The sequence below is a fragment of the Kockovaella imperatae genome (genome assembly GCF_002102565.1).
Source record: "Kockovaella imperatae strain NRRL Y-17943 chromosome Unknown BD324scaffold_3, whole genome shotgun sequence".
Classification (NCBI taxonomy): Eukaryota; Fungi; Basidiomycota; class Tremellomycetes; order Tremellales; family Cuniculitremaceae; genus Kockovaella; species Kockovaella imperatae.
The window spans coordinates 778093-792685 of NW_019028943.1; the positions used below are offsets into that span (position 1 = coordinate 778093).

At 51.8% G+C, this 14593-nt stretch overlaps 8 protein-coding genes across 8 annotated transcripts; 4 read left to right on the top strand and 4 right to left on the bottom strand.

The window, feature by feature from the left end:
* Positions 1-297: 297 nt before the first annotated feature.
* BD324DRAFT_618620 (hypothetical protein) lies at positions 298-3760 on the bottom strand. The gene is made up of 3 exons (XM_022015056.1): positions 2808-3760; positions 2440-2728; positions 298-2170 (listed from the first exon to the last, which is right to left on the bottom strand). The coding sequence occupies exons 1-3, from the start codon at positions 3504-3506 to the stop codon at positions 552-554; spliced, it is 2607 nt and encodes an 868-aa protein (XP_021873000.1). The 5' UTR covers positions 3507-3760; the 3' UTR covers positions 298-551.
* A 629-nt stretch (positions 3761-4389) lies between these two features.
* On the top strand, positions 4390-4804 carry BD324DRAFT_649227 (hypothetical protein; the record flags this gene model as incomplete). The annotated part of the gene is made up of 2 exons (XM_022017957.1): positions 4390-4476; positions 4541-4804. The coding sequence occupies 2 exons, from the start codon at positions 4390-4392 to the stop codon at positions 4802-4804; spliced, it is 351 nt and encodes a 116-aa protein (XP_021873001.1).
* Positions 4805-4952: 148 nt separating this feature from the next.
* On the top strand, positions 4953-6072 carry BD324DRAFT_312530 (hypothetical protein). Its single transcript, XM_022012461.1, has 2 exons — positions 4953-5623; positions 5688-6072. The coding sequence occupies exons 1-2, from the start codon at positions 5175-5177 to the stop codon at positions 6019-6021; spliced, it is 783 nt and encodes a 260-aa protein (XP_021873002.1). The 5' UTR covers positions 4953-5174; the 3' UTR covers positions 6022-6072.
* On the bottom strand, positions 6048-9452 carry BD324DRAFT_587977 (dipeptidyl-peptidase). The gene is made up of 11 exons (XM_022013760.1): positions 9061-9452; positions 8801-9005; positions 8113-8737; positions 7755-8061; positions 7520-7701; positions 7240-7463; positions 7086-7187; positions 6703-7028; positions 6584-6647; positions 6277-6532; positions 6048-6228 (listed from the first exon to the last, which is right to left on the bottom strand). Exons 1-11 carry the CDS (start codon positions 9352-9354, stop codon positions 6123-6125), a joined length of 2691 nt encoding a protein of 896 aa, XP_021873003.1. The 5' UTR covers positions 9355-9452; the 3' UTR covers positions 6048-6122.
* A 120-nt stretch (positions 9453-9572) lies between these two features.
* On the top strand, positions 9573-10598 carry BD324DRAFT_618627 (AP complex, mu/sigma subunit). Its single transcript, XM_022015057.1, has 6 exons — positions 9573-9756; positions 9804-9863; positions 9933-10004; positions 10104-10224; positions 10278-10330; positions 10377-10598. The coding sequence occupies exons 1-6, from the start codon at positions 9733-9735 to the stop codon at positions 10476-10478; spliced, it is 432 nt and encodes a 143-aa protein (XP_021873004.1). The 5' UTR covers positions 9573-9732; the 3' UTR covers positions 10479-10598.
* Positions 10599-10740: 142 nt separating this feature from the next.
* BD324DRAFT_649231 (hypothetical protein) lies at positions 10741-11296 on the bottom strand (the record flags this gene model as incomplete). Its single annotated transcript, XM_022017958.1, has 5 exons — positions 10741-10830; positions 10891-10935; positions 10986-11060; positions 11118-11138; positions 11192-11296. The coding sequence occupies 5 exons, from the start codon at positions 11294-11296 to the stop codon at positions 10741-10743; spliced, it is 336 nt and encodes a 111-aa protein (XP_021873005.1).
* A 268-nt stretch (positions 11297-11564) lies between these two features.
* Positions 11565-12979, top strand: BD324DRAFT_618636 (hypothetical protein). The gene is made up of 11 exons (XM_022015058.1): positions 11565-11620; positions 11675-11699; positions 11746-11768; positions 11855-11877; positions 11930-12001; positions 12050-12383; positions 12434-12445; positions 12488-12513; positions 12569-12674; positions 12715-12791; positions 12840-12979. Exons 1-11 carry the CDS (start codon positions 11577-11579, stop codon positions 12917-12919), a joined length of 822 nt encoding a protein of 273 aa, XP_021873006.1. The 5' UTR covers positions 11565-11576; the 3' UTR covers positions 12920-12979.
* BD324DRAFT_618640 (ubiquinol-cytochrome-c reductase complex subunit 6) lies at positions 12980-13769 on the bottom strand. Its single transcript, XM_022015059.1, has 4 exons — positions 13678-13769; positions 13351-13498; positions 13172-13291; positions 12980-13116 (listed from the first exon to the last, which is right to left on the bottom strand). The coding sequence occupies exons 1-4, from the start codon at positions 13713-13715 to the stop codon at positions 13012-13014; spliced, it is 411 nt and encodes a 136-aa protein (XP_021873007.1). The 5' UTR covers positions 13716-13769; the 3' UTR covers positions 12980-13011.
* Between the last annotated feature and the right edge of the window lie 824 nt (positions 13770-14593).

Here is a 14593-nt window from a genome sequence, read left to right on the forward strand (position 1 = left end):
AGCAAAAACTCTGATAAAAAACTACGGCGAAGTGAGGCGGCGGCTCGTCGGCCGAAGCGAAATGCCACCAGGTGCGAGGCAGAGGTGCTGGTGAAATAATACAACAGTCAGGGGCCGTGAGTGTGAGTGTTCGTAGGATCCGCTGTTGGTCGAAGAGGGTCATAGAGAAATGCAGCGTCGCTCCTGCTAGAAGCTTGCAGCAAAAAAGGGAGCTGCCGAGAAGATGTGGCTCCTCAGCCTGAAACGTAGCGAGAGGCTAACGCTTGGAACTCCATGACACGCCAGGTAACGAGTAGGAGTATCTACGAAACACCGGCATCTTGCCAGCATGCATGAAGTCCCGATGCCCGGGCGACACTGAAGCAGGACAACTGAATCGCATAGCAGCCTTAAGAGGAGATGGCACACCCTCTTGACTCGCAGAATGTGACATAAATTACAACAATGTGCCCAAAAGTCTAAATATAAGGAGACGGATGGCTCAAAATACAACAAAGCATACAACGAGCGTGATCTTCTTCGTTCCCATGAATGTGTGTGCGGCAGGCCATCTAGAACCTGAAATTGTAACCCTGACCTGATCCGTAAAGGTCGACATAAGTGTGCTGGGTAGAGCGAGCTGAAATGGGCTTCGTAACTTTTAATGCTTTGGGCTTGGGTTTGGGTTTGTTCGCGTTGACAGCTGATGTGAGTGGTTGAGGCTCTGTTTCCGCTTTGAACGCGCTCGCGTCCGAGACAGTCTTGGCTCGCTGAGCTTCGACATATCTGCGGATGTTTTCGTGGTTCAGACCTTGGCCTTGATTCAACGCACTCGGTGCCAGAGCCGTTTGGACAGATTTGGCCTCTAATATCACCTCGGGCTCGGCCGAATGGGTCTCGACCGTCCATTTCTCCAGTTTCTCCGCGCCAATACAGGGAGGGGTTGTGGGCCCGTTGAGCGTGGAGGCCGAAGCAGAAGTTGACATACTTGATTCGAGTGGAGGAACAACTGGTGTTCTCAGAGGGGGAGTGGGCCACAACCAAGTTTCCGCCTCTCTCAAAGCGGCTCGGGCTTCCTCGAGCTCCTCTAAAACTGAACGAGCCCATTCATCGGTTTGCGCCTCCACTGGGACATCCATAATGGATTGAGAGGCCGACATGACAGATTCGGGTCGACGAGTATTAGCGACAAACTTGAGTGTCCTGGGCGGAAGAGGAGACACAATGTCCTCGCTGTGCATAGAAGGAAGGAAGGAAACCTCGGGGGAGGTCGGTACCGAGGGCGCTCGACGAGTCGGGACGAATCTCGCGTCTGTGAGATTGTATTGTCCCGGCCCGAATGAGCTCTGCTGCTCATACAATGCATCAAGGCGAGCAGAACCCTGGCTCAAGGAACGTTGATGAGCAGATGTGTCGGTAGGCGTGCTGTGACTGAACCAGTTCGAGGGCAAGGCTGAGAGCGCGGGCCTGCTTTTCTCGCCAATGGCTCGGGTAGACACTTTGTCTCGTTTGTGAGTGCCGAATCGCGAATGGAGTTTCTGGCCAAAGCTCTGGCTTTCAGGGAGAACCGTCTGCTCAGGGATTTTCGCCTTGGAAGACATCGTGCCCATGAGAGGATGCACAGAGGTACCGTCGTCCGCTGGTCGTGAGACCGATCGGGATCGCTTCGTCCTGAACCTGAATGGAATTTGCATGCTGTCGTCGCTCCTGATGTGTCGTGTGAGCTCGGGTGAAGATCGCACGCGTCGGAGTGAGGTCCCTGGTGCCCGAGGTAAGGGAACGAATTTCGGTCTGGTTCGAGGCCTGCTTCTGGACGATGAGCCACCTTGAAGAGTAGTCAATAGACAGTCGACGGACTGAGCTGGGTAGTCGTCCACGAAAGGTTGAGAAGGGGCTCGACGCGAATCAGAAGACTGCGTCCGGCGCTCCAAGGGTTTCGAAGCACGCCGATTGTCTATCAGGTCTGAGACAGGTAGCGATGTCTGTCTGAAAGCAAGGGGCGAGCTCTCGGGCGATGTCAGTCTATCCAGGTGCACTCGGGACGAGTTTCTCGGTGGTGGGAGAATTCCAGTCCGTCTTGACGAGACACGACTTGGGATGGAAGGTGTGTTATTTGATCTTTTCCCAGACGACCAAGAAGAAGAAGTGATAATGGAAGGTGTCCGCTTGTGTCGAAGGGAAGATGTGGCACCTGTAGGACCATGAAACAGTCAGCTGTGTGGACGAGGGATGACATTCCACGATTCGTGCTAGTGTCGGGATTGAGCAAACAAGGAGAAGTAGTAAGAGGGGCACTAGGGGTAAAGAAGGGAAAAGGCGAGTCACACGAGTAGGGTGAAGGGGTAGACATGACGATAGATGTCTCGGAACCCATTGGTAGACACGCGCAGCACGTGCCAAAATGGTTCACATGAGACAGGAGAACGAGAACTAAGGGGAAGGAGCTTGGGATGTACGCACTGTCTGATGCAACGTATCCATGTGTGAGTCTCGCTTGCAGTTCCAAGAATGGGTCGTCTACACTCTCTCTGCAGGGCGTGACGAGTGACTCGTGACTTCGATTCATGGGCGTATCGAGAATGATCGATTGAAGTCCACACGAAGAAGATCCTTTTCCGCTGGAACTCCATTCGCCAGATGAAGACGCACTATGAGTAGCACGTGAAGACTTCATTTGTAGAGGAGGCAGAGTCGGTGAGTCGTCCACAACGACGCGGCTGTCCCTCTTTGGGGTGCGTGGTCGTTTCACCTGGTCGCAAGATCAGCTCTCAAGTTCCCACTGGCGGCGCGCGCGTGTGCCAAAACGGCGAAGAAGAAAAAGGTCTCACCTCTGCGACCACGTCTCCTTCCAGGTGCGGGCTAGGCCTGGTCTTGTCTTGTTCGTTCTTCGAAGCCGAGATCCTATAATCTGTGGCGAAGAGAGCCCCTCTGGGTTGAGCGTGGTTGCTCCTGGGCGTGCTATCGATCGCATGGTTTTCATGATAGACCCTCTCCGGGGCTTCAAACGAGTCTTCTGATTCATTCCTGAGAAGCGATTCGACAGGTGTGGCTAGTGAAACGCTAGACTGAGACGATTTGTGAGTCAACGAGACACTTGTCGTAGATCCGATCGATGATCGAACAGGCGGGATGGAAGGGACAACCCTCGTAGCGGCTACGGTGGGTCCTTGTAGGTCGGAAGGGTTTGGCGGCGAATTTGGAAGGCCAAGCGATACGGCGGAAGCGACTGAATCATTTGACCAGAAAGTACTAAACTTGAATCTCGACTTCTTGTCGCTCTTGATTGACTTTGCAGACGATCCAGAGGATCGTATAGAGGCACCATTGGCAGTTGAGGGGCGTCTATCGAGATTGGCGGTGCTCCTGTTGCCACTCGTCCTGCTGCTGCCGCCACCAATACCACTACCACCGCTTCCGCTTCCACTCAACGGGGTATACTGCTTTGATAGACTTGTCACCGGTCGACTCAAGGCTGACAATGTTCCAAACGCATTGCTAGCGTAGTCGATATTGTGAGCAGGGAACATGATAGATTTCTTCTTTTTTTTCCCCACTGCGCCGGTGAGATTGCGCGGGTACCTAGGGAGAAACGCGGGCGGAGCTATGAGGACCCGAACTGTTGGGTCTGTCAACTTTAAGAGCGCGGATAAGATGATCGCCTCTTAGACGACGGCTCAAATGAGATGTAAGTTAGAAGTAAGAAATGAACAAGATCCTCTTTCGTTCACAGACAGAGAGAGAGAGAGAGATCACGAACATGAGAAGCTGATATTAAGAAAGAGGGGCCACCACCACCACCACCACCACCACCATGTAACGCCTCTCGGGGAGGTTCAGGACGCGCCTCTTCGCGTCCTGATTTTTTTCTCTCAATGCCCAAAAAATTTTTCCTTTTTTGGGTGCCAAAAGGCAGCGAGCAGAGCAGGCAAGCAGGCAAACAGCAGGCAAGCAGGCAGAGTGACATGTCGGCAGAACCTGACTACCCACGTCCAGGCTTCGGATTAGGATGACAGGGTCAGCAATCATGTCAGTCACGCCTCTAGGGATCCAGACTTGGTGATCGTGTCATCTATAAATGCATTTGGTCTACCCTGTGGCGCAACAATCGAGAGCAGATCCCGATAGCCACCATGTCACCACAAAATGATTTATTAGTAGAGAGTGACAGTTCACGTGGTCGACATCATCCACCCACCCTGAGGATCTGTCAATATGATGGTGGGGAGACATTGCGGATGGGTTCATTGAGAACATGATGATCAGAGCCAACAATGACAGGCAGAAAAGTCGCGATCGATGTTGCAACACAAGGAGATGGACCCGGATCCGAAGCTGACATCGAAGAGCAGACTCGATGCCTGACTGAGCATTTACTCACTCACTCATTCAAGCGTTCAGGTCTTTCCCGACATGCCTATGGAGAAACCAGAATGGAAGGAGGTCGGTGGGCCGGACAGTTGGAATATACCCCCAGGGGAATTCACAGTGTTTGGAACGGTGAGCAGCGTGGCTTAGGCTTAACTGTATACAGTAGATGTTGCTTTGACACTTGCTTCATCAGGTCTGGGTCTGGCCCGAGCACGCCGAACACGTCAACATACTCTACTCCAAGATCACTAGCGTCGCCCTAGCAGATCCGGGGACAGTCTACTACTGCATTTCGAGGGATCAAGATGATCCTGCCGTCTTTCACTTTTTCGAACGATACCAGGACAGGGCGTCCTTCGATGCACATAATGAACATCCTTTGGTCAAGGAATTGCTCGCGAGCGGTTGGACCAAAGACATCAAGGCGGTGTTCGCGAAGGCAGTAGAGGGACAATGAGGAATCAGAGCCCTGATTTCGTATTGAATGGAGATCAGACGAAACAACGAGGGAGGACGCGTTGTCGCGAATCTCAACCTAGAAAACCTAGAATGTGGGCGTCGTCACATGACCAGTGCTGTAGACGGGATGCATGTGTAGCTTTCCTTCCTCAAGAGCGAGCTCATAGGTCTCCAAGAAGTGCGTATAATGCTCGGAACGGCATACATACTCATCATCGGGTCCTCCGGGACCCTTGATTTCATCCTCCGGATGATCTTCGGTGGACAAATGAATTCCGAAAAATCAACATTCAACCTCTACAATCTTCATTGGTCAGCCCCCGATTACTTTGACGCACAGGGCGAGCCGCCCACTCCTGCCAACTATCATGGCGTCTCCAGCTGCCCAAGCTCCACTCATGCCCTCCCTATATGCCATCCTCTCTCCGTCTTTCCACCAAACACTCGTTTCTCAATTATCTCTCATGGCCATCCATTCTGAGCCCTATCATATTCAGGACGACATGTTCATCTCGACGCTTGGTCAAGGCTCGACAGAACGGACTCTGAGATTCAGGACCCAGACTGAGTCGCCACCCAATGTTACACCACGGCAATCCCGGATAAACGGCGAGATCGAGATGAATGGGGATCTTAAAGGAAAAGGGAAAGGCAAAGCTCTGGATGAGTTCCCCAAGTACTCCTTAGCCTACGTCAGTCCGGCGCTCAGTGGAAGGGAATACGGAGAGATGAATGTCAGGGCAGTATTGGGGATGGACGTCACGGGAATGAGCGATAGAGATGAGATTTGGGACTTCGTTGAGTGTCTAGGACTCAGGTGAGTTACAAAAGAGTGCCGAAAATTGTTTGAGCATGCTCCGTTCGCTAACACAGAAGCACAGACATTCCCACAGCTACACGCGTTCTGGGCTCTTATTCTATATCCCTCTTCCTCATCCTGCGTTCACACTTCGTCTCACCATCACGCACCTCATCCCAGTGGACAATCCCTCTCCGAAAACAGCACCCAGTGAATCCGAGTTGGGCCGTGCTCCACCAGCTCAGGCGGAATTCAGTACCAAGTCCTCCAAACCATACATTGTCCAGCTCTCACCCTCTCGCAGCGTCCAGACGGTCCCGCCGAGAGGTGAACCAAGCCTGGTAGACATCATGAATATGATGAGGGATGTAGCGGGACGAGTGGACATGCTGGACTGGGGAACAGGGAGAGAGTGATGGATCCACTAGCGATGCAAGACAGAATGCATACATGAGAGGGATGCTAGTAACCAGAAAGTGAAGTTGGACCTTTTGATCAATGCGTACAGACGCATGAGCTATCCGTGCCGGATGGTTCCCCCGCGACCCCATTTCTCTTCAATGTAGCTCGTCATCCAGATATACAACTCCTTGTACGCTTCCCTCTTGTTCATCGAATGGTCACTGCGATCCGTCAACTGAGAGCTATCGACGCCGGTGCGAACAACTCACGAGTCAGTAAACATTCTGAACCTCCATCCTCGGACGTGCTCTTGGGTCAATTTGTCGAGCAGTTCAGCCGTATGACCATAGTGCACATTGTCATCTCCACTGCCATGGGCCCATGCCAGATCAACACTGCCGAAAGCAGTGACGTTATTCACGCTGGAACTGATGTAACCCGCAGCGTTGGATGAAGGCGTCGACATGTATCGCTCAGTGTAGATCGAGTCGTACAGCATCCAATCTGTCACTGGTGCGACCGCCACTGTCACGTCATCAACAAAACAGCGCTCTTGTATACTGCGAAGATACTCACCACCTAAGCTGAATGCACCGGACGCAGCTTCGAGCGTCTTAAGCGTGATATATCCTCCGTACGACTACAGGGACCTGATCAGCCTCCTCACGACTGAGCGACCACGCCCGCCTACTCACCCAGCCCCAGATCCCGATCCTCTTCGAATCAACATAGCTTCGCTGGCTCAGTTCTCCCGCAGTCTTGATAAAGTCCAGAACCTCATAGTGTCCAAGATTGTCCCTGACGGGATTTCTGTGGTTTCTTCCCTTAAATCCGGTACCTCGAGGGTCGATCACCACGATGATATACTTCTTCTCGCAGGCAAGATAATGCACCCAATCTCGTTTGAACACGTTGTTGACTTGCTGAGAGCCTGGACCACCATATACCGAGAGGAGCACAGGGTATCGCTTGCGACCAGATGTGTCAAGGCCAGTTGGTCGGATCTCCATCATATTGAGGTCTGCAGAGTCAAGCGTCAGCAGTGCCATATGTTAGGCTCTCAGAAATGAACACGCACCATAGCCATCATTAGAGATGGTCGAATGAACAATAACTGGCCGCATGAATTCGCTCAATGTCGTGTTGAGAGCTTGGTTATCATTGATCATGACGTCGAGGCCTTAGCGCTGCGAGTCGGCGTGTGATACTTTATGAGTCAGATACGCGCTTACCACCGTGATCAACCTCCTTCAGTCTCTGGTATGGCACCTCTGGCCCCTTGTAGGAAAGCAGGTAGTATCCTGCCCCTGGCGACATGGAAACGTCGTACACGCCAGGATTAGAGGTATCAGTCAAGGCTACCATATCTTGAGTGTAGTCGGCGAAGTTCGATGATGTTGGCAACGGTACAGAATAGAGGTGCCGATCAATCGACGGGTTGGCAGCAACGAAGTATCTGCGGAGGATGGTAAATTCCGAAAGTCCTGCAATTTTTTACCAGAAGTGACTCACACCTGTCCCGTGGTTGTGTTCAAGCCCACCACTCTTTCGACTTCCCATTCTCCAGAAGTCAGCCAGATGGGCTCACTTGCGTCCAAAGGAGAGAAAAGGGCAATATGGTCATAGCCTTGGTTCGGGATGATATCGAGATATCCATCAGTCGTCCATCCAGGCACGGCTCGCACTTCGAGTCGCTGTGATAAGGTACTCAGTACGTGGACAAAAGACGTTCTGTTGCATAACGCACCTGGTCGACCCATCCGTCATCTCCTTGCTCACCGTCCTTGCCCAACTTTCGCACAATCTTGCCCTCATTTGCGCCGTCGGTGAATAGGATCACGTTTCCTCTCTTCGATGCTCTATCAACTTCCTTGACGAGCAAGCTCTTCTGACCAACCCAAGACACTTCCGTGATGACTTGGTCGTCTTGATCTAGCTGCTCGGGCCATGAGAGGGATCTCTTGGCTTCGTCAATGATATGTGATTGAGCGTATGATTGTAGAGAAAATGTGTGAACCGAGACGTATGGATTCGGCGTTCCGGGCTTGGGGTATCTACAGGGCGTTTAAGAATCGGCGCGGTACAGCTACGGCTCCTCGACTCACTTCATGTCTAGTTCTGTGGGGTACTGGTTCGACGAAAAGGCATCATTCGTCGGATTCCAGTATTCTAGCTTGTATTCCCTGACCTTGTCCTCGTCCATCCGCAAGTACGCGACGGTGTCTGCATCCGGAGACCACCACAGAGTGAAATCGGAAGTATAGACTTCCTCTTCATACACCCAATCTGGGACACCATTGAAGATTACTGATGATCCATCGTCGGTCACTTGAATAGCCATCGGATCCGATCCAGCGAGCTGATCTTCAGGAACCACGTACAGGTTGTTGTTCATGACATAGGACAGAGCATGGCCCAGCGGTGCCCAAACGACCTTAGAAATGACGGGAGGGTGCTGAGGTGGATTGAGGGGGAACGTTACATGGTCTGATAGTCGATGAAGATAGTAGTTGGCATGAGATGAGTGTCTCCATTGCTTGACATAGTCTACTTGGAAGAGGACATATTGCATATCTGCTGAAAGTGACCATGATGACCAGTGAAGTTGAGAGCCTTGACCATCGAGAACGAGCGACGAATCCACGAGAATGGTGGTATCTGATGTGTTGTGAACGGAGCTGAGGAGGATGTTGTGGTCTGAGTCGATAGTTGAGAACGTCCCGTCAGATGCTGTGAGAGGAGATGAGGCAATCAGCGTCCCGGATTTCAGAGCAGTCATGGTCCAGCACACACCTTCCTTCACCCAGTTGATTGTAGTAGTCTTTGCGGCAAAGGTGCCATTGATGATATGATCCAGTGTGATGTGCTTGTTGCCTGACTTTGCGGAATATGACGGCGCAGAGTATCCCCATCCAGCGAGCACACCTACCATCGCTGATGAAAGGACGATGGCTAACAACGCAGCGAGAACTCGTCTAGACTTTTTGCGTGGACGTAGCTGTGAGTCATCATCAGCATCAACATCAAATCTATCGTAACTGGAGCATGCCCACCCTCCTCGATTCCGCGCTAAACCCTTCCTCGCCATATTCCATTGTCGGTTCATCTTGAAACCGGTTATCCACGCGAGCTTGCTTTTCATCACTGAATGGTTCTACGTCCAAGTTGTCCCGGTAGACGATATCTGAATCACTGTCCGAGCTACCGTCTCCATCCTCATCCAATCTCCGTCTCTCTTCCTCGTGACCGAGAGGAGGTTCACCGGCTGAGCCCGAAACCGATGATAGTCTAGGAAGGTCGAAAGGCGCATCCGCTTCGGGTACGGAGGTGTACTTGGGACCTGGCATAGTCCCGCGAGCTTATATAGAGACGAGCCCTTTAGTCTCCCGCAGCTGCGCCTCAGCTTCTTGCCTGAACTGATACGATGATCGAACGCAGACACGACAATCACAGATGATCACAAGACCCAGACGGAACGGGTTAACGGGACTCTCATGAGGAGCGGCGATCGCCGACAAATATATACACCGCGACAAACCTCGTCGACGGTCTCATTCATGCTAGATATTAGACAAGGGGGACAGCGGCGGCCAAGAGTCTTTGTCAGACAGCTATCCCCGCGACTAGGATTGTATACACTCCTGCTGTCGCTCTCATTTTAGCGACCTTGTTCTCAGGCGAGGAGACTGGCGAGGTGATCGCCTGTCTCTGATCTTGCAGGCGCGATGATCAAGTTCATCTTGGTACAGGTGGGTCATAGTTGCCAGGAGATGACCAGCACTCATGCTTGACACAGAATAGACAAGGCAAAACCCGTCTCTCGAAATGGTATGCCCCTTATGACGACGAAGAGAAGGTGGGTTAGAAGATCCTCCAACATTTATGTCGCCTCTGTAGTGCTCACAGCTTCTTGCTCACTTCACAGGTGCGACTTCGAGGCGAAGTCCATCGTCTGATAGCTCCGCGTGATCAGAAGTATCAATCAAACTTCGTCGAAGTGGGTGCCGATCATTCTTTTTGACCATTGCAATACATCGCATCCGTACCTGTCCCGTTCCCCCTTCCTCTCAATTACTCCGCGCTGATCTTTGAGCAGTTCCGGAATGACAAAATCGTCTACCGACGATACGCCGGCTTATTCTTCTGCGTTTGTGTGGACTCGAACGATAATGAACTGGCGTACCTGGAGGCTATTCACCTGTTCGTCGAGGTCTTAGGTAAGTGCATGGCCTGTCACCGAAGAATCTCGTGTGTCTGACGGCCGATGAAGACGCATTCTTCCAGAACGTCTGTGAATTGGACTTGGTATTCTCTTTCTACAAGGTACACACATCTGTGCCACTCCGAGTCAGAGGCTGACACTTTCCAGGTTTATGCCATCCTGGACGAAGTGTTCCTTGCCGGAGAGATCGAGGAGACCTCCAAACAGGTCGTACTGGATAGATTAGATTATCTCGAGAAGCTGGAATGACGCTTTGCTCCTTCGCGACAGCTCCAAACTCAGGGCCATTCCATCTATTACGAGTTTCCCACTGTACCTTACTTCTCTCGTGTATCATAGCTTTTTCTGTGGATGCATCTGTCGAATGCCGCATCTAGTCTCGTGCAAACCCCAAGAGAAAGCTATGCATGAATAGTGAATTGTGTTACTATACAGTGAGCGGCGCATGTGTCCTGTTGGCTGCGTACACACATCTCCCTCCCGGCAGATAAAGTGATCCCCAGCACCCTGTTTATTCTTTCTTCTTTTGCTCCTTCGCCAGCTTCTCCTCCTCAGCCCTTTTCTGACTGTCCTCTGCCCTATCTGCTCTGACTTGCTCAAACTAGTGGCAGGATCGATCAGCCGATCGATCAGAATTGAAATGGGAGACATCTCCACCTACCCATCTCTTTTTGCACTCCTTGTAGGCGTGAAAGAATTCGGTACACTGTAGACGTTGCATCAGCTGTACACCGAAGTAAGCTTCCAGTGACTGACCTCCTTCTTATTGTAGAAAGCCCGTTCTAAGCATTGCATTGAGGCTTTGTTGGCATGTTGACAGGGATCGGCAAACTAGAGGAAGTGTCAATTGCTGACCGTAGAAGAGTACGAAACCAGGCATCGGCCGACCTTTGATGGAGTGTACTTGCCCTGACTCGCGCGTCAGCCATCACAAGTCATACTTGACCAACACATCGACATACCGCCAAAGCAACCTTATAATCTTCGGGATAGTAAAGATCTGGCCAAGGTGCAATCTTCTTGGACGCCGGTATCTTCTGTGTCGATGGTGGGACTTGAGTGCCCATCGCGGTTCGGACCAAGACTCGCTCTCTTCTCTAGCCTGCACAAGCTCCGACTCCGCTCGCTTCAGCTGACCTTGTATAGGCCGTGGTGTGGAAGGCGATACCAGTGTGGACAGTTCGAGAAGCCAAAAGCCAAAATAACCGGGACATCGAGATGTGGGGACCCCGGACAATTGTCCAAGTCCTGAACGCCCAAGAGCACTTGCCATCCACTACAGACTCTTCGATGGGCAGCGGACACGATGATCATGCGGGCATAGCGTAACTCCAAACACCAAGGGTCATGTCTGTGATATCTTCCCTTGCCTCTGTGGGCATGGCGATTGGGTGAGGCATTTAGCTTCAGAGGAGACGACTTTTCTGACATCATTATTCCTCTAGACCACCTCTGGTCTATGCTGATCAGGTATGCATTACCGCAGCGGGCGGTCCGGTGCTGACGATGTGCAAAGGCTTATAGTATTGTGAAGAAGAAGTGAGCAAGCTATTGCCGATCCAGCACATGGAGCTGATACGTCTTCCCCTCCCCCCCCCCCCCCCCCCCCTCCCCCCCTCCTCAAGAGACTCATCCGGCTTCTCGCATGGTGAGCGCCGCCCTTTGGGAGATGAAGCCGCTGCAGTGCTAATTGTGTCAAGACGTCTGTGGGGTGGTCATCATAGCAAACATTACCAGGATATTCTTCTGGCTCGGTAACAGATTTGAAACTCGTGAGCGCTCTGAACTCGATTCATCCCGTCGTGACCTTACCCTCTCAGCTCTTCTCGTCCAGTCCATCCTCCTCATCGTCTCCCAGCTCTTTCTCCTCGCTCTCTGCCTCCACTACGCCCCATTGGATCCGGAATCAGTACAAGATTACGCCCCATTATCGCCGTTACCTGACTCAGGTCATTTCGACGCTACGGAATCTCATGAAGACGCAGACTATCTCGACAGACCACTACATACTGGTCCAGCCAAGTCTTTGACCGTGGGCACAAAGCGGCCTTTCGACTTCTGGCAATGGGAGTCTCTGGGAAGCTATCTGGAGTTCCTAGCTGCCCTCATTGTGGTGCTAGGAATCGCTCAAATTATATTCGGAAGATGGATGTGGTGAGTTGCCAGTTCATGGAAATGCACCTGAACTAACGTCAAGCCGATAGGTACATAGATGCGTAAGTCATAAGATGCGGACATGTGAGCTCAAGATCGCGTAGGCTCGGTTTCATCGCTCTCTTCATAGGTGAGGCTCGCTCATCGAGCAACGGGAAGATTTAGATTTCTGACGTATACCACAGAATCTACACTCCCCATTCCACAATTCATCGCCAACTATAGACTCAAATCGACATATGGCTTGAGAGCCAGTACACTTGCAGGCTGGTTCTTCGGAGACTCCTTCAAGTGAGGATTGATTGCATTTTGCGTCATTGACATTGTTAAGAACGGGATACTTTTTCCTGCGTCAATCTCCCATTCAGTTCAAGGTGACGGCCATCATGACTGTGTGCTGGGACACAGGTGAGCCACCATCGTGTACTGACGAAGCGAAGAGCTGAAGTCGTGCAGCGGTTTTCGCACAGAGGATGATCTATGGGGCTGAGCCACCCAGAGATCAGCTTGCCGGTAGAGCTAATGCTGAAGATTGATGTAACTGCTTTCGACGGTGAACCCCACATCCATCAATATCAGCATGGCAAAACTTCGCGATGATGAGACCGGATACATGAGTGTCGTGCATCTACTTCTTCGACTTGAGCTTCTCGACCTTGACAGAGTCCCACTCTGCTCTCTCCTTGTTCTCCCTGACAACCGACTGGATGTGCGGACTAAGGTACCGTCGGTCCTGTCAAGTGCATTAATTCTTTGCTCATGGATGGCAGAGAGAGCACAACGCTCACCTCCTCAGGAGTGATCCACTCGTTCTTTGGCAACTCTTTGTGCAAGATCGCCTGCTGATGGGCCCTCCTCATCCTGTACACCCGGTCGTAGCTCTCTCGCGGTGTTAATCGGGTCAGTGCCTGACAAGGATATTCAGTTCGTCGTTCCCGTAAAGGAGATGCCATGGACACTATCGCACCTTTTGCACATCCTCTCTTTCCTCCAAAAGCAAATCATCGTACTTCAATCCCATCTGTCTCCATCCGGCAATGTGACAGTACCAGTTGGCGACTGGCTTGAGACGTCCATAAAGTCCCGGCATGTTGGCCTTGAGCCATGGGGCAAAGCTGCATAGGTAGTCAGCGAAGGTTCCATGTGATCGTGCCGACGCTCCAAATTGGACGAGCGGAGTCCATGACTGGTCACCCATAGCACAGAGTCTGAGAAGCGTATTCCTCGAGATTCATACCGATCTTCGAGAGGTGACATGGACCTCTTTCGCTCGGTAGCCTTGAGACACACTCACGAGATGCCCAATGGGCCACCTGGAACTTTTGCGACCATGATGTTCCTCGTTATACACCTAGCTGGATCGATGTATACTTTATATGGACACTTGCATCGGAGACGATCGCCTCAAGTAGGAGGTAAGGAGACGGCGATTTTTGCGATAATGCCGAGTGTGGCACTTGATTTCATGGGACATGATTGGTGTGGCACATCAAAACAGAGGAGCCGCCTCTCCTACATCTGGAGCGCTGCTTGCTGTCGGCCCGTAAGATGCATCAGTCCGTCATTACAGAAGTTGCCATTCTCATCCAGCTCCTGAAGTTCATTTACTGAGCATGATAGCGAGATAATCATGGAATACACAGCAGAACACCCGCATAGCCTGACAGCAGCGCGGCGGGGCTTTGCTCGAGATGTGAATTCGATCAGGAGTCGCTTCATCCCTTGAGCTAGGTCATTTAACGCCCACGCAATGAGGAGCTCTTCCCGTGATGACGTAGCACACGATTCGCCAAGTTTCGGGGGAAGGATACTGAATGATCATTCCCAACCCTTGTCCCTGGATCCTTTCTTCTGCGGAGATAGGATGCGACAGTGTTTAGTCTGGATCATACAAATACGCGAGCTCTTTCCCCAGGAAGGTGGCAACGAACACCGCCAGTCCCGCAATGTCTACCGCAGCAACGACGAATGAAACGAGCTCTGAGAGAGCTTCCTCAGTGCAGGTCATCAGTGATCCTCACCGCGCCTCCGCGAGTTCTTGCAACCTCGAAGAGCAACAATACCTGGCGAAGGAGCGCAAGGGAGATTTATATCCAGATGGATGGACCAATGAGGATGAGGTAGTCTTTCAGGACTGGGACGGCCCTCCCGCAACAGAGTCGAAATCGTGACCCACAGTCAGCATATTGACTGACAGGACTGTCTTTAGC

Excerpts from the sequence above, each read along its gene's own strand:
- BD324DRAFT_618620 (XM_022015056.1), bottom strand. The coding sequence starts at position 3,506 with ATGTTCCCTGCTCACAATATCGACTACGCTAGCAATGCGTTTGGAACA. Across the intron at positions 2,729-2,807 it reads AAGGAGACGTGGTCGCAGAG|GTGAAACGACCACGCACCCC; the intron begins GTGAGACCTTTT and ends TCTTGCGACCAG. Across the intron at positions 2,171-2,439 it reads TGGATACGTTGCATCAGACA|GTGCCACATCTTCCCTTCGA; the intron begins GTGCGTACATCC and ends ATGGTCCTACAG.
- BD324DRAFT_312530 (XM_022012461.1), top strand. The coding sequence starts at position 5,175 with ATGGCGTCTCCAGCTGCCCAAGCTCCACTCATGCCCTCCCTATATGCC. Across the intron at positions 5,624-5,687 it reads GTTGAGTGTCTAGGACTCAG|ACATTCCCACAGCTACACGC; the intron begins GTGAGTTACAAA and ends ACAGAAGCACAG.
- BD324DRAFT_587977 (XM_022013760.1), bottom strand. The coding sequence starts at position 9,354 with ATGCCAGGTCCCAAGTACACCTCCGTACCCGAAGCGGATGCGCCTTTC. Across the intron at positions 8,062-8,112 it reads CCCACAGAACTAGACATGAA|ATACCCCAAGCCCGGAACGC; the intron begins GTGAGTCGAGGA and ends AACGCCCTGTAG. Across the intron at positions 6,648-6,702 it reads GGATCGGGATCTGGGGCTGG|TCGTACGGAGGATATATCAC; the intron begins GTGAGTAGGCGG and ends AGGTCCCTGTAG.
- BD324DRAFT_618627 (XM_022015057.1), top strand. The coding sequence starts at position 9,733 with ATGATCAAGTTCATCTTGGTACAG. Across the intron at positions 10,005-10,103 it reads ATCAATCAAACTTCGTCGAA|TTCCGGAATGACAAAATCGT; the intron begins GTGGGTGCCGAT and ends ATCTTTGAGCAG. Across the intron at positions 10,331-10,376 it reads TGGTATTCTCTTTCTACAAG|GTTTATGCCATCCTGGACGA; the intron begins GTACACACATCT and ends GACACTTTCCAG.
- BD324DRAFT_618636 (XM_022015058.1), top strand. The coding sequence starts at position 11,577 with ATGTCTGTGATATCTTCCCTTGCCTCTGTGGGCATGGCGATTGG. Across the intron at positions 11,621-11,674 it reads TCTGTGGGCATGGCGATTGG|ACCACCTCTGGTCTATGCTG; the intron begins GTGAGGCATTTA and ends TTATTCCTCTAG. Across the intron at positions 11,878-11,929 it reads CTCATCCGGCTTCTCGCATG|ACGTCTGTGGGGTGGTCATC; the intron begins GTGAGCGCCGCC and ends AATTGTGTCAAG.
- BD324DRAFT_618640 (XM_022015059.1), bottom strand. The coding sequence starts at position 13,715 with ATGGTCGCAAAAGTTCCAGGTGGCCCATTGGGCATCTC. Across the intron at positions 13,292-13,350 it reads AAAGAGAGGATGTGCAAAAG|GCACTGACCCGATTAACACC; the intron begins GTGCGATAGTGT and ends TATCCTTGTCAG. Across the intron at positions 13,117-13,171 it reads AGTGGATCACTCCTGAGGAG|GACCGACGGTACCTTAGTCC; the intron begins GTGAGCGTTGTG and ends TGCACTTGACAG.